This window comes from Mobula hypostoma, chromosome 7, assembly GCF_963921235.1.
Source record: "Mobula hypostoma chromosome 7, sMobHyp1.1, whole genome shotgun sequence".
Classification (NCBI taxonomy): domain Eukaryota; kingdom Metazoa; phylum Chordata; class Chondrichthyes; order Myliobatiformes; family Myliobatidae; genus Mobula; species Mobula hypostoma.
The window spans coordinates 138,659,221-138,686,022 of record NC_086103.1 but is presented as its reverse complement, the minus strand read 5'-3'; the positions used below and the strand labels follow the sequence as shown (position 1 = coordinate 138,686,022).

Here is a 26,802-nt window from a genome sequence, read left to right as displayed (position 1 = left end):
AGTGATGTGTGCCTCATCCCCTGCTTTACTCACTTCACACCTATGACTGTGTGGCTAAGCACAGTTCCAACACCATATTCAAGTTTGCTGATGACACCACTATTAAGGGCTGTTTCAAAGATGGTGATGAATCAGCATACGGGAGGGAGATTGAAAATTTGGCTGAGTGGTGTCATAACAACGACCTCTCACTCAATATCAGCAAGACCAAGGAAATGATTGTAGACCTCAGGAGAGGAAAACCAGAGATCCATGAGTTAGTCCTTATTGGAGGATCAGAGATGGAGAGGGTTAGCAACTTTAAATTCCTGGGTGTCACTATTTCAGAGGACCTGTCCCAGACCCAGCATGTAAATACAATTGTGAAGAAAACACAACAGTGCCTCTACTTCCTTTGGAGTCTGCAGGAATTCAGCATGACATCAAAAACTTGCAGAAATTTCTACAGATAGTGGAGAGAGTATTAACTGGCAGCATCACAGCCTGGTATGGAAACACCAATGCCTTTGAATGGAAAATTCTACAAAAGGTAGTGGATTCGGCTCAGTACATCACAGGTAAAGCCCTCCCAACCAATCAGCCCATCTACATGAAATGCTGTCATAGGAAAGCAGCATCCATCATCAGAGATCATCGCCACCCAGACCATGTTCATTTCTTGCTGTTGCCATCAGGTAGAAGGCACAGAGCCTCAGGACTCGCACCACCAGGTTCAAGAACAGTTACTACTCCGCAACCATCATGCTCTTGAACAAAAGGGGATAACCACATTCCCTTACACATTCATTGAGATGTTCCCACAACCAATAATCTCACTTTAAAGATTCATCGTCTTATTATTTCACGTTCTCATTATTTATCACTATTTATTTATATCTGCATTGTTGTCTTCTGCACTCTACCTGATCTTTCATTGATCTTGTTGTAGTTGCTATTCTAGATTTTCTGAGTATGGCTGCAGGAAAATAAATCTCAGAGTGGTATGTGGTGACATATGTGTACTCTGACAATAAAATTTACTTTGAACATTTTCTTCTGGATCAAGATTATCATTGAACCTGCTTTGACAGACAAACAAGAGAAAACAATTTTTTTAACATAAGATTTCCTTTAAAAATAAGGTGCTATTAATAATATTAATGGGATTGGATGCTTTATGGGTAATCCCTATAATTGATGTGAAGTGCATCTTTAAATTATTTTTTTATGAACATCTGGAGAGTTGTTTTAAACCTTCTACAAGTCTTTCATTTGTAGGCGTCTTGATTTTCTGACCAAAACTGTGCAATCTGTCATCACCCTGCCCTTGTCAACAACTGGGGATCTATTTTTACTGCCATTTCAATAATCCATAAATTGAAAGCAGATAGATTAATGAAATTGTTCATTGCTCCCAACCTACTGATCCATTTTCATTAACACAGCTTAATCTTTTTAAACATGCTTAAATTGCAGTATAATTTCTATTTTGGCCATTATAAAGTTTTTTACTTGTTCATTTTAAAACCATTTTCTTCTTTTTAAAAAAAAACACACTGAATGTTTCTGAATGTCCTTCACATCTAGGGGAAGGGATGCAATGCAATCACATGTCGCAATTTGAGATAATGGGCCTGGGCCAGATTTTGCCAATTACATGATAACTAAAATAATGTTTCTCCACAACAATTTGTTGGTTACCATCATTGCAAATGCTTAATTTGTAATAAATAAAGATTTTTACAATGTTAAGGAACTGTCAAAAGGACAAATAGTTCCTCCCCAAAATATGGCACATCATTTTGTCAGTGCCAAACAATCTTTCTAAGAATCAGCTTGTGGACCTTGAGAGAAGAAACCAGACAGGACTGCTTAAGTACTCCAACACTTAGAATGATAGAAGTCAAATCTGTAGGCAATATTTTACTACATGGACAAAGTGGCACTTTTAAATCCAATCACAAATTTGCATGAAAATATGTACCAAGTCTACATCTAGTTTCCTCTGCCTACAATTGAATTTCCTCATTTATGCAGACAACAACAGTCACCTTCCAACTTGCTTCAGCATATTCCTTGGATCTATAGATTGGATTTTCTATGAGTTATGCAGAAGCATGTAACATCCATTCCAGAACAAATTATCTTAAAATATGTATTAGATCACCATAAAATATTATTTCATATTTAAAAGACAGTTTAAGTAAAATAATGAATAGGGTTCAAATGGATAAGATGGATAATTTCAATATTGAAATGAGAGTCCTCTTTTGGTGGGAGGCAACAGCACTTTAAAATTTCTCTGCATAGTAAAACGGTGCAGGACAGGTTCAAAAATGCTTGTCAAAACGAATATCTGAAATTGAATTGCATCTCTTTCCTCAGTTGAAAAAGATATCAGACGCAAGAGTTTTATATTTAAACAATTGTGTAACTTACCTATTTTCAGTGTCCTTTGAGCTCCAGGCTTTCTGCTGTAGCAGATTCTCTGCAACTCACATTTTCCAGTTATTTTTCTCAAGGCAAACTTGAGAAAACGCCATAGACATGTACAGTAAAAGTACCAACACAATTGGACCAACATCCTGCAGTCAAACAGTAAAAATTGAGAGATTGGACCAAGCCAAGAAATACTTAATTATCAAGTACCTATTACCTAATATTTAAGAACTTATAACTATATTTAAAATGTATTTTGAATTTTACTAGTAATAAATAATAAATGAATATATTTTAGCGTCAGTTTTTTTTGTAAGAATGTGTGTACTTTTATACTTTTGTGTTAGAACTTTACACAATCCTTTCAGCCAATTTTTTGCTCTCCCTTTCCTGTCATATTATCAGTAGCTTAAATGGCATATCCCACTTCCCAGCTCAGCTTTGTTGTATCCCTGGAGGTCTCATTATATAGTTCCCAACTGCAACCAAGTTGCTCATCATACACTATTCCATGCCGATGACCACATACAAACCTTATATAAAAAGGAATAAGGGCATATGTTTAAGGACAATGAAAAAAAACCATTAATTTTAATATCACATTTATTTTCTCTCTGCAAAACCAGAAGACTCTTCTCTATCTCTTGGGAGCTTTCGACAACTCTTAGCCGCAATTGTTAACTTATTTTATGCAGTTCAGACCAAAACACTTTTTCAAGCAGAGTTTGAAATTTAAACATTTGCCAGAGTCTGTGTATCAAATTTGAGCCATCCGCAGTACCACGGATGCGGCAGAGAGGGCCTCAAGATGGCTGTGGCTCAAAAGAGGGGAGCCATGGAGTCATAAGTAGCTAGCCATCTGGACACAAGCTGGGGTCTGATCAGCCCCGGCTGGGTCACCTGGAGGAGGTTGTATGATGTTGAAAGTCCCGAAACACCCGATGATTCCAGGAACATCACTGAAGATGTGTCCAGAAGCATCAATAGATGTATGTACACAGCTTACACCCTGAGTTAATCAGTGACAACCAGGAAAGACTGGGTGACAACCACGAAAAGAGTGGTGACGACTGGAGAGTCAGTGACAGCCCGGAGAGACGGCAACCAGGGCAGAACGGGCTGGCAACCCAATCTGCGTCCTCTGAGAGGAGGACCCCCACAAAAGCCACAAAGAATCTAAGGAAAAGATACCCCCAGGGGTGCCCGAGAGGGGGGGAGGATGAGCATCCCAGTCGGATGGACACAACAATATCGGACCCAGGCAATGAACAAACGACAATGAGGAAGCAGTGTGCATGTGGCAAAATCTGCAAGAACGATCGTGGCTTGAAGATCCACCAACCGAGGGTAGTGTCCGGAACCTCCAAGTGGTGCAAACTAATCCCTCGAACATGAGGTCTAACAGGAGGCGGATCAAATGGCCTGCAGCTAACATGACTTCACTGTGGAAGCAGTTTGATGACGATGTTAACCAAATTCTGGAGGCAACGGCGAAGGGAGGGGTTGATAGGAAGCTGCAAGCCATGACAACAATTATTGTCAGTATTGCAGCTGAACGGTTCGGAGAAGAGCAGAAGGAAGGCTCCAAAACATCTTACTCGAAGAACCAAAGAGCATTGAGGATCCACTACATCAGGCAGGAGATGAAAGCGCTGAAGTCCCAATACAAGGAGGCAGGAGAAGAGGAGCGCATTGGCTTGGCCCAGCTGACGTGCATACTACGAAAGAAGATCAGGGTCCTCCGCCGGGCAGAGTGGCATTGGAGGCGGTGTCGTGAAAGGGCCCGAAAACGTGCTGCCTTTATCGCCAACCCCTTCAAGTTCACCAAGGAGTTGCTGGGGGAGAAGCGCAGTGGGATACTGGCCTGTTCGCAGGAAGACATAGACCAACATCTGAAGAAGATATATAACGATCCTGAAAGAGAGCAGGAGTTGGGAGAGTGCGACATCCTAATAGACCCACCTGAACCGGATGTGCAGTTCGACATGTCAGAGCTGCAACTAAAGGAAGTCAGAGAGGTCGTCCACAAAGCAAGGGCAAGCTCGGCTCCAGGACCAAGCAACACCTCGTACAAAGTGTACAAGAACTGCCCCAAACTCCTGCTGCGTCTGTGGAAGATCCTGAGAATCTTCTGGAGAAGGGGGAAGATCCCAGAACAGTGGAGAGTGGCTGAAGGGGTGTGGATCCCGAAGGAGGAAAATGCCACCCAGGTAGAGCAGTTTTGCATCATCTCCCTGCTGTGTGTCGAGGCGAAGATCTTCTTCAGTGCAGTTTCTAACCAGTTGTGCCCCTACCTAGCAAAGAACACCTATATTGATACAACAGTCCAGAAGGGTGGCATTTCAGGGATGCCGGGCTGTCTAGAGCACATCGGTGTGGTGACACAGCTCATCAGGGAGGCCAGAGAGAACAAGGGCAACCTGTCAGTGTTGTGGCTCGACCTGGCAAATGCATATGGCTCCATTCCGCACAAGCTGGTGCAGCTCACACTGACCAAATATCACGTCCCCAGCAGAATCAGGGACCTTATCGCTGATTATTACAGCAACTTCAGGATGAGGGTCTCTTCAGGAGCAATTACATCAACCTGGCACAAGGTGGAGGTCGGCATCATCACAGGGTGCACTTTCTCAGTGACACTGTTCTCCCTAGCCATGAACATGCTCATTAAGTCTGCTGAACCAGAGTGCAGAGGGCCCAGAAAGAATTCCGCTCAACGGCAACCACCTATTCATGGATGACCTCACAGTCACCACAGAATCAGTCCCAGGCTGCCGGAGGATTCTGCAAGGGTTCGAAAAGCTTGTGGAGTGGGCCCGGATGCGTTTCAAACCTGCCAAATCAAGATCGATGGTGCTGAGGAAAGGGAAGGTGGAGAACAAGTTCCGGTTCAGCATCGCAGGCACAGCCATCCCAACCATCACAGAAAAGCCAGTCAAGAGCTTAGGGAAAGTTTTTGACAGCTCTTTAAGGGACACAACATCCATTCAGGCAACCTGCTCCGAGTTGGATGGCTGGCTGAAATCTGTGGACAAGTCTGGCCTACCTGGGAAGTTTAAAGCCTGGGTGTATCAGCATGGCATTCTTCCCAGAATCCTGTGGCCCCTCCTCATCTATGCAGTTCCGATCTCGACAGTCGAAACCTTAGAGAGGAGGGTTAGCAACCACCTCAGGAGATGGCTGGGGCTGCCAAAAAGCCTGAGCAGCATCGCACTCTATGGACACCACAACAAACTGCAACTGCCCTTCAAATCCTTGGAGGAAGAATTCAAGGTAACAAGAGTCAGCGAAGTGCTACAGTGACCCAAAGGTGGCTAGAGCAGGGATCCAAGTAAGTACTGGCAGGAAGTGGAGGGCAGAGGAAGCTGTTCAGGAGGCAGAGGTGAGGCTGCGTCACAGGAGGCTGGTGGGAGTGGTCACACGAGGCCGAGCTGGGCTAGGATCCTTTCCAACTCCCCAAATGGACACCAGAGGGAAGGAAAGGCGTCGTCTAGTTCAGGAGGAGGTGAGAGCAGTAGTGGAGGAGATGAGAGCCTGCAAGGCGGTGGGAATGAAGCAACAGGGAGCTTGGACAAGATGGGAGAATGCGGTTGAGAGGAAAGTGACCTGGGCTAATCTTTGGAAAGCCGAACCACACCGCATCCAATTTCTCATCCAGGCAGTGTACGATGTGCTTCCAAGCCCATCAAACCTGCACACATAGGGCAAGGCAGAGTCATCTGCATGCCCACTGTGCTCCAAGCGAGGAACCCTGGAGCACATCCTCAGCAGCTGTGCAAGGGCACTTGGTGAGGGACGGTACAGGTGGAGGCATGATCAGATCCTGAAGACCATCGCTGAAGCAGTCAGCGCAGGAGTTGAGTGGGTGAAGCGGTCCCGAGCCTCCAAGCAGACCATTGCCTTTGTCAGAGCTGGGGAGCAGCCAATACCTGCCAAAAGAACATCTGCAGGCATTCTGACCTCTGCAAGGGACTGGCAGCTGTTGGTGGACCTCGAAGGGCAGCTGAAGTTCCCCAACCATATCGCAGCCACCACCCTGCGACCAGACATTATCCTTGTGTCTGAGTCTACTAAGCAAGTGGTGCTGCTGAAGCTGACAATCCCATGGGAAGATAGCTTGGAGGAGGCCTTTGAAAGGAAGCTGGACTGGTCAGCAACTGTCAGCAGGCTGGATGGAGAGCGAGGTGTCTCCCAGTGGAGGTTGGTTGTAGGGGATTTGTAGCCCGTTCTTTAGTTAGAGCCTTCAGCATTTTGGGCATCGCGGGAGACAGGAAGAGGAGAGCCATCCGCAGTACCACGGATGCGACAGAGAGGGCCTCAAGATGGCTGTGGCTCAAAAGAGGGGAGCCATGGAGTCATAAGTAGCTAGCCATCTGGACACAAGCTGGGGTCTGATCAGCCCCGGCTGGGTCACCTGGCGGAGGTTGTATGATGTTGAAAGACACGAAACACCCGATGATTCCAGGAACATCACTGAAGATGTGTCCAGAAGCATCAATAGATGTATGTACACAGAAGGAATTATTTCCAATATATTCAACACCTTCAATTATCAGATAGGCTCTTGTGAAGTACTTCTGAAATGATCATATTTTGATGGTACCCTGTTTTCTGCACCGAATTATAGATTTCCAGAGGTACTTGACCCACTGTGTATCTACCCCCGTTTGATAGAGCCATCTCTTACAAACATTCCCACATCACATCCCAGTCTTTGCTAAGTTACTTAACAATAGCCACATTATACAACTGGCCTTACTGTCTTTTGATTAGGGAGATGGGGGAAAAAAAAATCAAAGTTCTTACTCTCCAGTTACTTAGTAATCCTTACTGAAAATACTCATCTCAAAGCTGAAAAGCAATAGAATTTGGGTCAACTTTGATGCCAATTTAATTAATTAACCTGAGGTTACACTCAATAGGTCAGTTTGGATAAGGAACTGGGAAGTCATAAATGCTTGCAGCCATATCACTTCTTCAGCACGGGGAAATGGGTCAGGGATACAACTGAGGAGGAAAACAAAAGCTCAGAACTTGCATAGCCAACTCATTTATACACTACAGTATATACTGTGGAAGAGAAAACACCTTAATTCACTATACTTTACTTTATTGTCACCAAACAATTGATACTAGAGCGTACAATCATCACAGTGATATTTGATTCTGCGCTTTGCGCTCCCTGGAGTACAAATCGATAGTAAATATAATAAAAATTTAAATTATAAATCATAAATAGAAAAGGGAAAGTAAGGTAGTGCAAAAAAAAACCGAGAGGAAGGTCCGGATATTTGGAGGGTGTGGCCCAGATCCGGGTCAGGATCCATTCAGCAGTCTTATCATAGTTGGAAAGAAGCTGTTCCCAAATCTGGCCGTACAAGTCTTCAAGCTCTTGAGCCTTCTCCCGGAGGGAAGAGGGACGAAAAGTTTGTTGGCTGGGTGGGTCATGCCCTTGATTATCCTGGTAGCACTGCTCCGACAGTGTGCGGTGTAAAGTGAGTCCAAGGACGGAAGGTTGGTTTGTGTGATGTGCTGGGCTGTGTTCACGATCTTCCATACCAGGTTGTGATGCACCCTAGAAGAATGCTTTCTATGGTGCATCTATAAAAATTAGTGAGGGTTTTAGGGGATTTACTATGACAAAAATCAGACTAAATTTTGGGTACAATACGATATTAAGTATACTGAAAGATCAACCTATAATGTTTTAATAGTTTACATTGACTGACTAAATCTAAACTTGCTGCTGGTATGATAATCACAGCAATTACTAATTGCAGCAATAATTCTCTGCTCATTCTGAAAGTTCAATCATCACAAAAAATGCATCATAGAAACTCAGTAAGATATATAGCCTCTTCAGCCAATTTCACTATTCCATAAATTCATAGTTGATCTGTGATCTAATTTAACAAAGTCACCTTTTCCACACATCTTTCAGTTGTGACCTATGAGGCCACATAAGTCTTTAACTAAATTTGAAAGATTTGCTACTTTTTAAAGATTTTCTACCTTTATCTTATCTACAGCTCCTGCTAGTTATCTTGAATGGACATCCAACATCTTATTTGCATGGAAGCTAATCTGACCAGACTCAAGAATTAAGAATCAGAGTAGCTATTTTATGGTTTTTTTTCCTTTTGAAGATCACAGTGAACTCAGATTACTATAGTGTTTCACAAAGAGTTAGGCTGTTTATAATGTTTTCCCAAATGCAAGATTAAAGTCACATTTACTTCACACATTATAAGATGTGCATCTGTGGATTGATGTCCTTGTACATTTGCTAGTAGATTTCTTTTAACATTCAAATTTTCAAGTAAGTACTGTTGCGTCCCACTGTGGAACCACTTGATTAGTAAAGGACACCTTAAGATTGAAAAAGCCACAGATATATATATTTCTCAAAGCTAATATTTTTTCTCATATCACGTCTCTTACAAATGTTTTCCTTTGTTTTGTTGACTCAAGCATTCTCCAAAGAGAATCCAAGACAATTTTTTCTGAAGTTTTCACTTCAGCTCAAGAGGGGTTTCCCTTTCATAGCAATATTTCAGCATTATCTATGAGCATCAATTAGCACTGACATGACCACCACTAAGTGCGCCAACTAATTCAGAGTCTATTTTGTGCAATGAATTTAGACTTCTTGGAAATGGATGAGACCATCGAAATAAGCACCCTTATAATTCAGCGATGAGAATTTGATTCCAATAACAGATGCAGGATGGACTGAAACATACAAGTAAATTTAAAAACAAAACAGCACTATTTTTAAACATTCAGTCCATTTTTATGTGCAAAACTAGCAAGTTTTCTTTCAAAAATAGGTACACTGATACAATTGCTAATACTTGTATTGCTCAAAATTTAAAGTACTGATAGACAATATTTGTCTCTTTTATGATCATGCAGAGAACGTACGAAGTTGACATTTGTGCGTATGTTTATTTTGGACGAAATGACATTGGGACACCTCACGATTGGGAAAAGCACAACAATGAGAGAAGAGATTCTAAAGATTAGCTTTATTTGTCACACACACATTGAACCCTACAATGAAAGGCATTGTTTTGCATCAATGAGCAACAGCCCAAAGGTGTTTGGGCAGCCGGCAAATGTCGCCATGCTTCGAGCACCAATGTGGCTTGCCCAAAACTTACTAACTCTAACACACAAGTCTTATGAATGTGGGAGGAAATCAGAGCACCTGGAGGAAACCCACGTGGTCATGGGGAGAAGGTACAAACTCCTTACAGACAGCAGAGGGAACTGAAACACGATCACTGGTGCTGTACAGCATTGTACTAACCACTATGATACCATGCTGCCCTTGCAAATTCATTCTGTAAACTTACAAATTTTAAAGCAGCAGGTATAAAATGCTAATTAGCACAGTTGCAAATGTGTGTATAACTAGTATTTCAATTAAATAATTAGTGTTTATGTGGAATAACTATCACACTTTCTTGGGATTATGAATGAGCGAGATAAGTTTATGCCAATTTTAGGAAATGAGCACGCTTTACTCTTCAGCTTTTCCTTTATTCTGATTCTGCTACATTTTATAAAGGAATGCTGAAACCATGTTGTTCACGTCGCTGCAGCTTCAATGAAGGCAGCCCGAGCTCTTGGTTAAAATGGCCTTAACACTATTTCAACATAGAACATAGCTTAAATATTGACGCATCGTATTAATTTAATTATATCACCCAAAAGCATATCAACAGAATATTATGCTCGGTTTACAATGAATTAAATGAAACGGTCTTAAACTCATGCAAATATGTCAAATGCGCACCCTAAATGACACGGGAGTAACTAAACGTGACAATACCGAGCCAGTGACACTATTCAGCTTAAATGATCAAAAATACCTGTATTATAGATTCAGCTTTATTTCCAGTGCAATAGGCGGTACAAAAATACGCCTACTCATGAGGGTTTAAAAACGAAGTCATACAATTAAACAAATCTATAGAAAACATAGCTTCATGCAGCTCTTTCAAAGAACAATCGAATTATATGTCGCATACTGTATAACCGGCATATTTTTCTTCGGTGTGTTTTACGTATGTATCTATTCCGATAAATTTAAAAAAATACGGTAAATTGCAATCGGCAAGCTGACCCCTCCCCCACTGGACTACATATTGCCTGGACCACGTTAAATGATGCTCCGTGGTGCTGTGAGGATGCAGTCCGACTCCATTAGCTGCATCTCGCTGAAGAATCGGGGAGGGAAGGCACGTAGACTGGGGGTGAGGGGGGAGTGGCCGCAGAATGCTTCTGCAGCCAGCCTGGAAGAGGATGACCCGCTTTATATGAAATTCAAATGTTTGAATCAACTTGCTAACCTTTCCATAAAATCCAGGAATGACGGATGAGATGGACTCTCGCACATACACCAGGCGCCGCAGCGGCCGGATCAGAGCCGCGGGAGGGGAATGAATTATTCGATCTCCACCCGCCGCACACCCAGGCTCTCTGCACCAGGTCTGTTTGATGACTGCACGGTGTAGTGGGGGAAATAAACAACTGACCACCCCTCATTTTGTCTCCAGGGTTCTGCTGCACTCGGGGGCAAGACTACACCTGCAGGTGTTCGAGCCGCGGTGATGCAGGTCACCCGCCTCCCCCTTTCCCTTTCTCTCCCCCTCTCCACGATAACCCAAGCCGCGCACTCACCCACCTTCAGAGACGGATCCTCCGCCAGCGGGCTGGGGCATTCGCCACTACTTCAGTCAGCCGGCGAGTGACGCTGTTACCATGGCAGAGGCTGCGACGGAAGTACAGGCGAAGAGCACCGGAAATAGGAAACCGCGACCCTAGGAAAGAGCCCCCCTGTCACCCGCCGAAGCCCGCGAATCGGTCTCGGCAAAGGGACTCTCCTTTAATACACGGTAGAGATTCTCCTAGCTCTGTGTCCGTCGGTGCAGGTGCCGAGCAAGTACTGAAGCTCGGGCTAAGGGTGGTCAGGTGACTGCATTGACATGGCAGCCCTCAGCCATGGAAGCGTGAGGTTATCCAAAGGGCAGAAGAAACTACTGAGGAAACAAGTGAGAGCGCAACATCTTCTCTTGAAGCACGATGGCATTGCAACCGTGATGGGTCCGACTGAAGTAAGTTTATTTCTTTTGCTGGTAGTCTTCGGAAACTTTTTTGTGATACTTAAAGCATCCAATTAAAAATAGTTGGAGGGTTGGGATTGTGATTAATGTGATTGCAATTTTGCCCTTCTCTGCCCTCTCCTGAAAGTTGAGTGTCATCTGCGACTTTAACGGTTCTGAATCCTAATTATTAATATGGGTTAAGAGTAAAAGGCGATTCAGGTCCGCGCTGTCCTCGAAAAGTTCCTTCGGCGAAACTCACTAATTAATAGCTACCATTTCATTCTTTTAGGCTGCTTAAGTTAAAGTTAAGTTACTGGATTCCACTGTTCCTCTTAAGTTGTGTGGCCGCGGAGTAATAGAAATGTGCCCGCGCACATTACCTTTGTGGTCGCGCAGTTGAAACTTCCTTCTGTATGTTAATGTAATTTTAAAATTTGTGTTAATATAATTGAAATACCCTGCAATTGTAATAATGAATATAATCATACATTTTATAAATAATAAATGTACCACAATCTTCGCTTTGAAACATTTTAGAGCTTCAATGTATTTATTTTGTCAGTGTTTAAAGTTACAACACTTATAAATCGTAACAGTAAACAGAACGGAAACAGGTAGTTCATTGTTAATGAACTGCTGGACCGCTGAACGCCAACACCATCTAGTCAAAACATTTTATTTTTGCCATTGTAACTGTTAGTCATTTTGATTGCAGATATTGTTTACTTATGCTGTGTGTTGTAGTTTGTGTTAATTTGTGCATATTATTAAAAAAAAGCATTTAAGTACCACAGAGTTTTCAGGCTATGTAAAAAGAAAAATTTTGCTCAGAGCTATGTCTGCACAGCAGTAAAAAAAATAAATTCGAAGGAACTTTACTGCTGTAACTTCATAATCCCAATTTCCTTTATTCCCTACATCCCTGTTTTTGATCGTTAATTATTTGTTAATTTCACTTACTGATTTCTCTTCTATTTATTTTCCTATACAAGTCTCCATACCTGGTTTTAATGGTTAAATGGCGTTTCTTTTTGGGAAAATAATTAGGAGGTAATAACTTGTAGAATTCTGCAGCATATTGTAAACGTGCCATTCAAATTTATAGCCTATGGTAAACAGTTATGGGCCTACCCTTGCAATCTTTGTAGGATAGCAAAAGTTTAATTCAATGGCCATGTAGTTGGAAAAATTGTCTTAATTTTAATTTGGTCTCTAATATTTCTCATTTAATTTGTTTTGCTTGAAATGTGTGGGATTTTTAAAAACTTTTATCACTGGTGTTATATCCTTTAGCACTTAGTCATAGCCAATGGTGGTTTGGGCAATGGTGTCGGTCGTCAGCAACTACTTGAAGTATTACAGGTGTTTGGGACAGTTGAAACCCTACTGATGTCTCCTAATAAACCACATGCACTGGCAACATATAGTACAATTCAAGAAGCCAAGAAGGCACATGATCATCTTAATGGACAAGTCTTAAAGACTGATGGAAGTACCCAACCTATTACTCTGTATGTCAATTTTGTAGAGAAAGGTAAGTTCATTTCCATTTTACGATCTTGAGTGTTGACATTTTTAAGGGTAAATCATTTTAGTTTCTTTATAAGACCATGAGACATGGGAGCAGAAGTAAGCCATTTGGCCTTCAAGTCTGCTCTAACATTCCATCATGGCTGATTTATAAATCACTTTCAACCCATTCTACTGTCTTCTCCCTGTATTCTTCGACACCTTTGCTAATCAAGAACCTATCAACCTCCGCTTTAGATATACCCAATGACTTGTCCTCTACAGCTATCTGTGGTAATGAATTCCACAGATTCACCACCCGCTGGCTAAATAAATTCCTCCTTGTCTCTGTTCTGAGGCTGTGCCCTCTGGTCGTAGACCCTGTCCTCATGTTAGGAAACTTCCTCTCCATGTTCACTCTATCTAGGCCTTTCAATATTCAATAGATTTCAATGAGATTACCACCCTGCACCCCTTCGCCCCCATTCTTCTAAACAGGCTCAGAGTTATCGAACACTCCTCATACATTAACTCTTTCCTTTCTGGGGTCACTCTTGTGAATCTTCTATGGAACCCCCCCCCCCCCCATGCCAGCACATCCTTTCTTAGATAAGGAGCCAAAACTGCTCACAATACTCCAGGTGTGGTCTAAGCAATGCACTATATTCTTGATTTTATATTCTAGTCCTTTCAAAACGAATGCTAACGTTGCAATTGCCTTCCTTGCCACCAACTGAACCTGCAAATTAAACTTTAGGGAATCCTGTACGAGGACTTCCAAGCCCCTTTGCACCTCTGATATTTGAATTTCCTCCCTATTTAGAAAGTAGTCTGGTGAGGGTTTGGGCCAGTATTCAACTTGCTGCTCAGTAAGGTTTACTCGGCTCTGCACTGAACTGAGGTTGCAGTCTGCAACTAACAAGCTCAAGGACCGGTTACAGTGATGACTGGCTTTGCGGCTGTGAACTTAAGTTCTGAATGTTATTAAAAGTTCAAAGTACTTTTATTATCAAAGCATGTATACATGAAACAACTTGGAGATTCATCTCCTTACAGGCAGCCACAGAACAAAGAAATCCAAAGTGCCCCCCCCACCCCGCCACAAAAAAGACCATCAAACACCCTATGTACAGAGAGGAAAAAACAAATCGTGCAAATGATCAAAGTAAGCAAATAGCATTCAGAATGAAAGCAAGTCCACGGACACGAAACCCAGAGCAACTGGAGCAGGCCACATCTCAGTCTCAGTTCAGTGCAGAGCCAAGTAATGTCACGGAGCAGTGAGCAGAACCAGCCCGATCCCTGCCTGTAGCCTGTGTGTTTGCATCATTTGTTCTTTTAATTTTGCACAGGGTGTTTGACAAACTTCTTTAATGCATTCTATTGGGTTTCTTTGTTTTGTGGTTGCCTGTAAGCAGACGAACATCAAGGTTGCATACAGTATACATTGATAATAAATATACTTTGAAGTCACTTCCCTACACTGCATTCCATCTGCCCCTTTGCCCATTCTCCTAATCTAAGTCCTTCTGCAGACTCCTTGCCCCTCCACTTATCATGAATTTCTCTTTAAAGATGATAAACCTTATTTCAACAATATTATTAAGGATTACAAAATGTCTTCCATGCTCATTTCTGAGTGAGCTTATTAACATAAAACATCATCCATTTTCGCTTTCCACAGATGCTGTTCGCTAAGTCCTTGCAGCATTTTTGCTATTAAGGTTCAGTTTTGTGCTGCTCTGCCTCAATACAAATTTATGTTAAGCCAAATGGGTCTAAAATGATCTCTTCTCTTCCCCCACCCCCCAGGAACAGTGAACCAATTGGTAATAATCTAAATCTGACTCCTCAGGTGCAGTGTAGTTTTTGCAGCAACACTGCATTGAAGTGTTGCATAAATGTAATCTGGCCTCAAAAGTAGTGCTAAAAAAATCAGTTGATAAGTTATTTGCTAGAGAAAATTTTGCCTTCCATGTGTACAATAGAACAGCATTCAGTTCTGAATTTTTTTTGTGTTGTGAAGTTATGCATATTTAACATAAATTACAAATACCAGTCAATCATATTCCAGATGTATTTCTGTTAACTTTAAAGCCTAGCTACATGTGGTATCAAATATTTGCTTATTATTGGGTATCACTTCTACCTTTACTTTCCCAGCTTTAAGATATTTTGAAGGTTTAGTGTCTGGAAATATTCAGTAATCCTGGAATATGATCTAATTATATGTTAGAAATGTATGTTAATAATAAGAATTAACAAAGATATCGTTGTTTATGGTAACTTAAAAACTTGTTTGTAAAATGACAAAACTTTTGATTTATTTTTAAAGTTGTTAGTGAAGGAAGTTCTCCTTTGAGCCTGCCACCGGGCCTTCTGGTGATTGAAGAGGTTATTTCTCCTGATTATGAGAAAAGACTTCTGGCATTTGCAGATGGAAGTACGGACTCAAAAGAAAATGGTGAGTGGAAACACAGGGAAGAGGAACACATCTGAGTAGCATCTATGATGTTTCAAGTGGACACCCTGCAGTCGTGATTCGGGGTATCAACCTGAAATGACAGCAGTTCGACAGACACTGAAGCTGCTGTGTTCTTCAGGAAGTTTTATTAGTTTTGTCTTCATTGTTCTACTATCAAGGCATGCATTAATTTCTGTTCATATCTTATACTATAATAGCGTAGAGTTATGGAAATAATTTGTAGTATCATAGTGAATATAGTGAATGTAGTGAAGGTACAGTAGTGAACTTTGATGCCTATTGGTATTTAATTTTTGCCATTTTGGTAACTGACTTTCATTTAATTTTGTACATAAACACCAGAAGTTTGTGTAATCCCGAGTCTAGAATTATATATTTATACATTTTTAAATGTATAAAAATGTAATATTAGAACATTGTAGACAATCTTCAGAAGTATTTTTGTACATTTTTTCCTTCTCTTTTTCATAGTCCAGAAGTCTTTGAAACATCGAAAAGTAAAGCACTTTGGATACGAGTTCTGCTACGACAACAACAACATAGACAAAGATAAGCCTCTACTAGGAGGTACTTTAGACCATATATTTCTGACTATTTTTGGAAGTGACGCAATAAGTATTTGGAGCATAAGTGTTAACAACACTTTTTCTATAATTCCATATGTACAATTTTCCATATTTCTTAGTTTTAACTGACTTTTTTAAAATACTTTTGATAAACAAATAATTAAGTAGAGTTCTATAACATGCATTTTGCTTAAAAAAAAAACTGAGTTGCAAAAATGCTCATTTCAAACTAATCCCTTGAGAATTCTGCATTTGTGTTTCTGCTTGGAAAGTGACAATGCTGGTTGATAGGGTAGTAAAGAAGACATATGACATATTTGTCTTTGTTAGTTTAGGCACTGAGTTCCAGAGCCAGGAAGTTATGATGCAGCTTTATAAAATTCACGTTAGGCTGCATCTAGAATATCGCCACTTTAAAAAGGATGAGGAGACTTTGGAGAGGGTGCAGAAGATGTTTACCAGGATGCTACCTGGATTACTGGATATGTGTAGTGGAGAGAGATTGGACAGCTAGGGTTGTTTTCTTTGGAGCAGTGGAGGCTGAGGAGAGACCTGATGGATGTTTATACGTTTATGAGAGCTGTAGATAGATAGCTGGTATCTTTTCTCGAAGGGTTGAAATATTGAATACTAGAAGACATGCATTTCAGGTGAGGGGGATAAATTGAAAAGAGATGTGACGGGCATTTTTTTTTTCAGTTTACAAGCAGTTGTTGTTGCCTGGAATGAACTGCCAGTAGTGGTAGTAGAGACAAATAGGATATGAAGAGAATGGAGGGATATGGATATTGTGTAGGCTGAAGGGAATGAGTTTAATTCGGTCTCATTATCCTAATTAGTTCAGCCCACCATACTGGGCCAAAGGGCCTGTTCCTATGCTGCTAACCCAGATTTACTTCAAACCTTTCCCTGTCCCTCTGTTCTGTTAGTTACATATTGCAGTGTTACAGTGTTTTCACTGGTGGTGTTGGGATGTAGCTGTTAACTTTATTGTCTCAACTCCAGTGACCCAGCATCAATCTTGGTCTACGCTTTTGAGTTTGCATGTGTTGTGTGGGTTTTTCCCTGGTGCTTTGGTCCCTCCTGCCCTTGATGGGTTTCTCCTTGCATGATGTTCAATCAATGCTATTCCAGTTGGTCATTCTCCTAGCATAGTTAATTTCCCTTTTTGCTTTATTTTGTGCTAGCACTTCTTGTCTTTTACTTGCCTACCAAAGGGAACAGCCTCTTCCTATATTTGATATACCTTTATCAAATGCTATCCATTACCCCCCCCCCCACCACCACCATCAACACCTATTCAATGAAAACATTCTCAACCCCACTAATCTGTTTTGTGACTGTGGTCCCTCACACAAGGAGCTATTCTGTGAATTTCTTGTGGACCCTCTTTACTGACTTCACATTTCCTATAATTAGGTGACCAGAAATGAAAACGGCTCTCCAGTTGAGGTTGGACCTGTGTTTTATAAAGGTTCACCATAATTTCCCTATATTTATGCTCTAAAGGTCAGAACAGTGTCTACCTTATCAACCGTTTCAAAGTCCACTGGAGGTTCTCATACACCATGTTAACTACTTTATCCTCAGTAACTCCATCTATTATACACACTCAGGCACTTTACACCTGTACACCTGCTCGTTAATGCAAACATCTAATCAGCCAATCATGTGGCAGCAATTCAAGGCATAAAGACATGCAGGCACGGTCAAGAGGTTCAGTTGTTGTTCAAACCAAACATCAGAATGGAGAAGAAACGTGATCTAAGTGACTTTATGGAATGATTGTTGATGCCAGGTGGGGTGGTTTGAACATCTCAGAATTTGCTGATCTCCTGATATCTTCATTCACAACAGAGAATGGTGTGATAAACAAAAAACATCCAGTGAGCGGCAGTTCTGTGGGTGAAAATGCCTTGTTAATGAGAGAGGTCACAGGTGAATGGCCAGACTGGTTCTTAATGTCTGCCTGCACTGCACTGACCCCAACTATAACACTTCATTCAGCATTGTTGTTGCTATCTCACTGACCCCAACTATGATACTTCATTCTACATTGTTATGCTATCTCAATGCTCTGATGTGGTGAAATGATCTGGATTGATGGTGTGCAAAACACAGCTTTTCACTATATCTTAGTACACATGACAATCAACAAATGTTCCACTTTGCTCTCCAATCCTCTGCAGTAACCTCATATTCAAAGAGCACTGAAAGGTTCTTAATCCCTCAACCCTTCCTCCCATACTTCCTTCAAAAATCTTAGGATGCATTCTAGGACCATGTTAAACTACTATTACGAGGAAATCTACATCAACTATTGGAGTGGGCCTTGTTGTCAATACAAACTAAAGTTAACTGGCCAATTATATATTGTAAGTGGAGTGAAAGAGTGTATGTTTATCTCTTGTAGTTTTGAATTTGCAGTTAAGTTAATAGGCTTTAAAACAGAAGATCTATTAAAATTTCAGAAGTTGACGATTCTAAGGATAATTCTGGAGTGCATCCATTAATTCTTGCAGCTGCACCTTGTAAAATTTGGATTTTACAAATACAGCATTGGTAATGCTTCTCCAGTATCTTGAGTTGCCTAGCTTCTGTTACTGGTATACAGGAGAGGGAATCACTTCTGCCAGATAGACCATGAGGTTCCTGATTCAACTTGACGTTGAAACAATACAAGTGATACTGTTGGCATGGCTTCATGAAGTGAGATACCGACTACTCTCTAGAACTGCTACCCCCCATCCCCACGTACCTCGGATTTCCTTATCTCAATGGCATGAAAGCAATAGAATCCCACAGGTTTTTCCATTCCTGTCCAATGATCCTCATTGCCTTCGGCCTCATTTCCAGCATTTGGTTTGTTCTGTTGTTGTGCATAGTTGCTGGTATTCTTGCACTTTGATCATTTTTGTCTTTTTAATATCAGGACTTCCTGAAATTTGCGATGACATTTTGGAGCAATCAATGAAAAAAGGCTATGTGAATTTCAAACCTGATCAGCTGACAATAAATCAGTATGAACCTGGACAAGGTGAAGTATAGTGCATAAATCTACTTCGTATTGTATTTTGTGCTGTTATTGAATGCATGAGCTAGGTAAGTGGAAAAAGCTCAGGGGCTGAGAGAAACTCTTGTTAGCTAAATGTCAGTTTTGTTAATTTTAAATTGTTTCAATAGGTACATTTAATGTCAGAGAAATATATACCATATACACCCTGAAATTCTTTTTCTTTGCAAACATCCGCAGAGGAGCGTCCCAAAGAATGAATGACGGTTAAACGTTGGAACCCCAAAGCCCCCCTCCCACCCACGCATAAGCAGCAGCAAAGCAACGCCCCCTCCCACCAACAAATAAAAGCATTGGCACCTCCCACCGAGCACTCAAGCATGCAGCAAAGCATCAATAAAGACACAGACATGCAGTACCCCAAAGACTACTCGTTCACCTGGTATTCGACATACCACAGACGCTCTCTCTCTCCCCCCAGTAAGGGAAAAAGAGGTGTCCCCGTTTCACAGCTAGAGGGGAAATATAACAAAGCAACTCACTGATTTCTGGTGTTACAAATCTGTTTTACTTTTTTCAAGCTCTGAGCCCAAAGAACTCTGGTCTCTGGGGAAAATAGCCAGCAGCCAGCTCACTGCTTACGATCTTCCGTCTCCCATAACACATTAGGCAGTGGCACCAGCCTTTAATCCCCCGTCTCCAGAGCCTTGGAAATCTGGCACCCTGAAGGCGCGCTAGTCGTCCTGGCCACATCCTTGTCATATCGGAAAGCGGCCGATCATAAGGCCCTGAGAGCAGGTCCTATTTCTGCAAAGAACTGAAGTCTGCGTGTAACTCCAGGTCAAAGTCTTCAAAAGACCTTGAAAAGGAAAAAAAGATAGAAACAGAACTGTTTTTGAAGACGCAAGCAAAGGAGTTGCCACTCAGTGCCATCATCCTCCTAAGCTCCGTCCATGCAATTGTGTGCTTAATTCATGCTGCAATGATTATGATTTTGTTTCCACCTTGTACAAATGTGAATTTTAAAAATTTTGGAGATTTTTAAAATCGTTAGGAAAATAAACATTAATATACATTGGATTAATATATATTGTGTTGGTATTCCATACAATATTTCAGGGGATTCTTATTTTTGGGATTATACTCCATTGGTATTGTGGTTAATTTATTAAGTTTTGGTCATCTTCAAAAAGTTAGACTAATCCAATTGCAGTATTTATGGAGGAATCTTTCTGCTAGCTGCTGCATAGGAAGTCATAGAGGTGGTCCTCAAGAGCTGCTTTACTATATAATAGTTCCTAAAAAAAAAAGTAACATTGTAAAAGTGCAAGTGTAAAAGTCAAGATTGTTTGAATGTCAGGAGGTAGTATAAGAGATCCTTTTGAAATTTGGTTGCCATTAAAAATTCATCTCTCTGTGCCTACGCTATGATGACATCAGTGTTACTAAAGAATTCAGCATCGATTTAATCCCATTGTGTACAGGTCAAGCAAGCCTGTACTCGTACTCAAACCCACTTCTTGATCCTCCTTGCCATATTGCTCATCTCCAACAAAATCCCCACTGGAATAGAGCAAAGCTGCAGTCATATGGGAATCTATCTCTCCAGCCTTCAGTTGAGCTGTAGTTTGAAGGTCAAGATGTAAGATCAGGAACTAAGCTCATGGTCTACAGGGCAAAACTGATTCCTGGTGTGCATCAGTCATGGGTGCTATTGACTCAGGAATCTCAAGACACTGAAGATTTATTATTCAAACAACAGGAATTCTGCAGATGCTGGAAGTTCAAGCAATACACATCAAAGTTGCTGGTGAACGCAGCAGGCCAGGCAGCATCTCTAGGAAGAGGTACAGTCGACGTTTCAGGCCGAGACCCTTCGTCAGGACTCTCGAAGGGTCTCGGCCTGAAACGTCGACTGTACCTCTTCCTAGAGATGCTGCCTGGCCTGCTGCGTTCACCAGCAACTTTGATGTGTGTTGCTTGAAGATTCATTATTGATGTTTTTACAAAATAAGCAGGTCAATACAATACAATAAGCAGACCATTGTCAATATTTTCCGAAATTGACATTCCCAGCATCAACACTTTTAGCGCCACTTGGCAAAATCTGCATGCTTGAGACATGATTCTGAAATCATGGATTCCATCCTCCATTACATTTGGACATGTAAAGGAAGATAGAAAATTGCTCAAAATCTTCTTGAGGGATTGTGCAGGGGTGAGAGGGAGGGAGTGTAACATCATCATAGAACTCCTGTCTTTCAATAATCAAAAATAGATAAAGTGTGTACAAGAAGGCAGCAAACACCAGGTCTTTTCAGGAGCATGTGGAAAGCACAGACAACCTCGCAAACAGCTCATCCTCCTACCACACTCTACTTCTGGCAGTCTACAGATTTTCCTCCATAGGAATCTTCCTAACAGTCAGCATAACAATCGAGTGGAAGCAGATTATCTTCAATGAGTGCCTGGCTAAAAAGAAAGAAGAGAATGTGTCATGTATTATTTAACACTTTGCAGTGAATAAATAGTAAAATACAGGATTTGTGATTAAATTTTGATTTTTTTAAAAATCGAGCAACATTAATATTTGTATTTTCTTTTGCATTTTTGGTCAGGAATTCCACCTCATATTGATTCTCATTCACCATTTGAGGATGGGATTATCTGCCTGAGCCTTGGAGCAGAGGTAAATTTAGACTTGTATCAGAACTAGTAGAAACTATTTGATTTCTGAATTTTAAAGAGAATATCTAACAGGACAAAGTTAAATACACTGGAAATATTTTGATCTAGAACTGGCAAAATGGTTCATTTACTCAGTGATGGTGTGTTTTTTGAACAGTAGACTTGTTTGTATCTGAACTTTGAGTTCAACCAATGTTTCTATTTTTCATTTTCTGTGTTACACTGCTCTTAATTTTCAGGTTCTGCTTTTGGTTATGGTTGGGATGCAAATAGGCAAGCATAGTTAATATTGGGCAAATCTGCAAAAGACCCAATGCCACTGTGTAATATGCATATTAACATTTAATCAGATTGCCAAAGAAAATGAAAATGAGATTCCCTGGACAATCATTCTGTTCTGTTTTGCTTTAGTTTACAGTTTTTTGTACTTATGGTATAACATCTAATATTTATTGGAGTCTAACTAGAACGATTTCATTTGTGTATCATCATAAGAACAGATTGGATTTGAAGATTACTTGCTCACTCTTCATAAGGCACTTGTTCTATGAGTAAACGTGGATCTCTTATCTCCAAATATTGATACTCAAGTTGAGGAATTAGATGCTGAGTACATCTGTTCCACTATATGATGAATGTTGGTGAGCTGATATTCTGAAGTTGCTTTTGCTTCCATTGGGACTTACAATACTTTCAGCTAGCAGAGCTGTTTGCCTTTTCATATACTTAGTGAAGCTGCAATGCTCTGTCCCTTATCAGTTCTTTAGCTATCTGATAATAGTGAATACTGAAGTAATATACTTAGGTATGCACACAGAAATAAGTAAACTATCAATGGTTTAATCTGTTCATGTTAAAATTGGCATATAAATACATGGACATGATCAATAGTTGGCTTTCATTGATAAGGCAAATGAGTGGAACTGAATGTCAGGACACAGGATGGTGCATTTTAGATGTGGAGTATATTTAATACCCTCCTGTCTGCTGTAGTCCTATCCAACTGTGCAATAGAAGTATGGATGGCTGTGCTCCTTTTGCCTTTCCATTAGTACATTACAAACAATTCATTTGAGCAAATCATTCTTGAGTCAAATTTTCAACCTTGCCATGCTCAGAAATGTGGAGGATGTTACTAATTTCAATTAAATGCAAGTTTGAATATTTCAAAATAAAACCTTTGTGCCTGCACTCTTACATAATTCACTGAGACTAGATGTCTTGCTTCCTGTAAGCTCTGTGACTGCCTACAATATATAAGGCATGAAATATTGATTTTAGGTTTAAAGCCTTAAGGAGCATCAGAGGAACACATTTCATATGGAAAGGGGTTAGAGGAAGAATTAGTAGAAGTAACTAAAAGTACATTCATTAATGTAGGTTCTAAGGAGGAAATTGGAACACAAGAAAAGCCTTTCTATTTGGGATAATACCTGTGCAGAGAAAAAACATTTGAATGAATAACCTTTATAACAACTGTTTTTCACTCTCTATAGACACTATCTAAGCTGTCCAACATATTTTTAGTTTTATAGACGTGTTTTATCAAACTCTTGCTACTCCATGTCATCGAGTTACACAGCATGGAAAATGGCTCTTCAAGCTAACTCGTACATGCCAACCAAGTTGCTTACTGGCCTTAGTCCCACTTCCTTGCATTTGAACTATATCCATTTATGCTTTTTTTAAATTCATGCTTTCAGACATTGTAATTGTACCCACCTCTACCACATCCTTTGGTAGCTTGTTCCATATACCCATCACCCCTGTATGGAGAAAACTAGCCCTCAACTCCCATTTAAATCTTTCCCCTCCCACCTTAAACTCAAGCTCCATAGATTTAGGCTCCCCTACTTGGGACAAAAACTATGATCATTCATCTTGTCTATGCCACTCATGGTTTTATAAGACTCAATATGGTTTCCCTTGAACTTCCTTTGCTCAAAAGAATTCCCTGCCTATTAAGTCATTCAAACCTATATGGATGAGTGTGTGCCTATGAGAACATGCTGTACATACCCAAATCAAAAGGCTTGGATGAACTGGGAGGTTTGTTCTCTACTGAGGGCTAGATCTGTGGCATTCAACTCTGGCGACTGAGGACAATGCTAGAAAACCCGGGGGACTTGTGGAGGGCTATCTCGAGCAAAGGAGCAATTCTGAATGAGGTTGGATGCAGAATTCGATACATATTAATCCTGGCAGGGTTTACAAGCCATTACTTCCTACAAAGTGAAACCTACCACTATGAATGGCAGTCATACTTATTCCCAGATGAGCACAACACCTTTTATGCATTCTTTGAAAGGCAGAATAAACCTAAATCTTTGAGGATCCCTGCAGCACCCAGTGACCGTGTGATCTCTGTCTTGGAGGCTGATGTAAGACTGTCTTTAAGAGGATGAACTCGCAAGGCAACAGGCCCTAATGAAGTACCTGTTAGGGCTCGGAAAACAATCAACACTGATGCACCTCAGGGATGTGTGCTGAGCCCAATGCTCTACTCTCTCAACACCCATGACTGTGAGGCTAGGCACAGCTCACGTGCCATGTATAAATTTGCTGGGTCCATCTATCCTGGGTCCAACATATTGATGCAGCTGCAAAGAAGGCATGACTCTATTTCATTAGAGTTTGAGATTTTTAAAGTCATCAAAGATGTTCGTAAATTTCTACAGCTTTACTGTGGAGAGCATCCTAACTGGCTGCATCACTGTCTGGTATGGGGAGGGCTACTGCACAGGATCGAAGTAATGGCATACCAGGCCAAGTACTAAAGGGCTGTGCGGATCAGCTTGCTGGTGCACTTAAGGACACATTCAATCTCACTTCTGTGATCTGAGGTTCCCACATACATTGGAAAGTCATCTATGTCCAAGAGCAGTGTGGTGACCTACAGTCCAGTGGCCCTTAAATCAATCATGTTGAAATGAAATGAGAAGTTGGTTATGGTGCAAATCACCTCCTGCCTCAGATGACCTGGATCTGCACAATTTGCTTACCACCACAGCAGGTCAACAGCAGATGTAATTTCTCTGACTCCTCACAATGTTCTGAACCACCTGGGCAATCGTAACTCATACATCAAGCTGCAGTTTATCAATTACAGCTTGGCGTTCAAAACAATCATTCTATCCAAGCTCATCAAGCTTCAAGACCTGGACCTCTATCTTGGTCTGCAATTGTACACTTAACTTCAGGAGATACTGTCTCAAGAAGGTGTTATGTACCCCGTAACTGGGTTGCCAAACCAGCAGAAATGGATCACTCAGTTGGAGTCTGGAGTACTAGAACTAAGAAAGTTTTATTAAAGAAACAAGCAACACAGTAATCGAAAGGATAATAAATGCAACAGTTCAGCAATGATAAACACACATGTGCACAGAATTAAGATAACAGCATCAATCAAGCTCTATCGTTGTCTAGGGGTAAATGACCAAATTTCAAAGTGACTCAAAGTTCAGTCCAGTTTAGTAGTTCAGTTCGCAGTAATCGTTGCCATGGTGATGGACAAGGTGGGGGAAGAGAGAGAGAACAGGAACAACTGATCATTCAGAACGGCTTCACTCACAGACCGGCGAGATGGCTCACAAGCAGCTTTTGGGCGGGTCCTTGGTGATGTCACCTGAGGTCACCGACTGTGACCCCTCCTCCAGATGCAGTCGATCCTCTGCAGTGAACCCGGCACCCAGGCAAGGGCGGACACACACCGGGTTCCCGCTGATCGTACCTTTCCACCCTGGCCGTTGTCTGGTACCTCCCACCGACTCGTGAGAAGCGTACCGCTTCCAGGGTCTCGTTACCTCGGGTGGCGTGTGTGTCGCCTTAGCGAACCGGTCCCTTTTTATCCCCCTGCTGGGGTATCGCCTGTCCATCATTTCAAACAGTTCAAGGTTCAAAGGGGGGAGCCGCTCCAGACAGCTCTCTCTCCCCCGTCCCTTCATTACACATCTCCAGACGCTGCTCCATTGTTCCTTATCTCTCCTTCCCCTGAGGGCAGGTGGCAGACCACTTGCTGATGTCACTGATGCTAACCCAGGCCAGCAAACATCTTAATTTTATGTGTATTCTCGTCACAAAGGCAACATCCATTCATCAAAGATTTCCTTCATCCGTGTCATGCCATCTTTTCATGGATACCATTGGGAAGGAAGTACGAAAGTCTGAAGTCCCACACCACCAGGTTCAGGAACAGCTTCAAGCCTTAAACCATTTAGTTCCTGAACTAACCAGGAAGACTCTATTCACTACGATTTATCAACACTGACCACTTTGACCAGCTTGTATTAAAATGAACTTAATTGTTTTAATCTTTTCTTGTAAAAATTGTGTATAATATATATTTAATTTGACTTTAACCAAGTTTAATCCTAAAATGGAGGAAAATCTGAGGCATTTGCTCATCTTATTTAAATAAATAGATTCTCCCAGAAGCAGTTTGTTTGCTCAAAATTCCTTGCCTCTGTTTATACAGTAAGGGGGAAACTTAGAAATGTTTGGTTTCAAGTTTGAGATCTTCAACATTTAAACAATCCCTCTTTAAAACTATAAAATTCCTTTATGTGCTCCTCATTGAGTGCTGGTATTGGCTTGTCTTTCACATTTCATGTTTACGAAAGGGTAAACTTGTTTATCCATATTCCATCGTCCATCAGTTCATCCATATCCTTATATACTTGGGTGATTCAAGAGCTCATTCAGACAATTATCAAATGTTGTCAGTGAATTCATTTCCTCTGTTCCTGAAGGCAGTGTATTATGACTGCTTTCTCATGCACATCAAAATAAGGGGATGTTGGCTTTTTGGACCAACTAAGTTTTGAAGTTCATAAGGGTAGGTGGAAAAGCAATCTAGTGGACTGAAATCTTTGGGTAGGCTTAGCTTGGGGGGAGGATGGAATGGAAGAGCAAGAGATAAAATTGAACATACTTTTTCAATCTTAAGTGAGACGTAGTGAGTTATTAGAATGTTGGCATTTGTGATGTTGAACAAGATAATTGGCAGCTGAA

The 26,802-nt window shown here is 41.2% G+C and overlaps 2 protein-coding genes across 5 annotated transcripts in view; one reads left to right on the top strand and one right to left on the bottom strand.

Annotated features, from left to right (window-relative positions):
- The window catches only part of elmod1 (ELMO/CED-12 domain containing 1), a 46,135-nt gene extending 34,931 nt beyond the window's left edge, over positions 1-11,204 (bottom strand). For 2 of the 4 annotated variants that reach the window (XM_063054107.1, XM_063054110.1), the window contains exons 1-2: positions 10,776-11,037; positions 2,419-2,564 (exon numbers count right to left, since the gene is read on the bottom strand). In XM_063054107.1, coding sequence (XP_062910177.1) covers positions 2,419-2,564; positions 10,776-10,822 — 193 coding nt within the window. In that variant the 5' untranslated portion in view covers positions 10,823-11,037. Of the gene's footprint in view, positions 1-2,418; positions 2,565-10,775; positions 11,038-11,110 lie in introns of those variants that run through there. The other 2 variants (XM_063054109.1, XM_063054108.1) reach the window with 2 other exon arrangements.
- A 30-nt stretch (positions 11,205-11,234) lies between these two features.
- The window catches only part of alkbh8 (alkB homolog 8, tRNA methyltransferase), a 38,464-nt gene continuing 22,896 nt past the window's right edge, over positions 11,235-26,802 (top strand). Inside the window, exons 1-6 of the mRNA XM_063054106.1 lie at positions 11,235-11,540; positions 12,825-13,065; positions 15,376-15,504; positions 15,997-16,092; positions 19,024-19,128; positions 21,723-21,793. Of these exons, the coding sequence (XP_062910176.1) occupies positions 11,412-11,540; positions 12,825-13,065; positions 15,376-15,504; positions 15,997-16,092; positions 19,024-19,128; positions 21,723-21,793 (771 nt within the window). The 5' untranslated portion in view covers positions 11,235-11,411. The remainder of the gene's footprint in view (positions 11,541-12,824; positions 13,066-15,375; positions 15,505-15,996; positions 16,093-19,023; positions 19,129-21,722; positions 21,794-26,802) is intronic.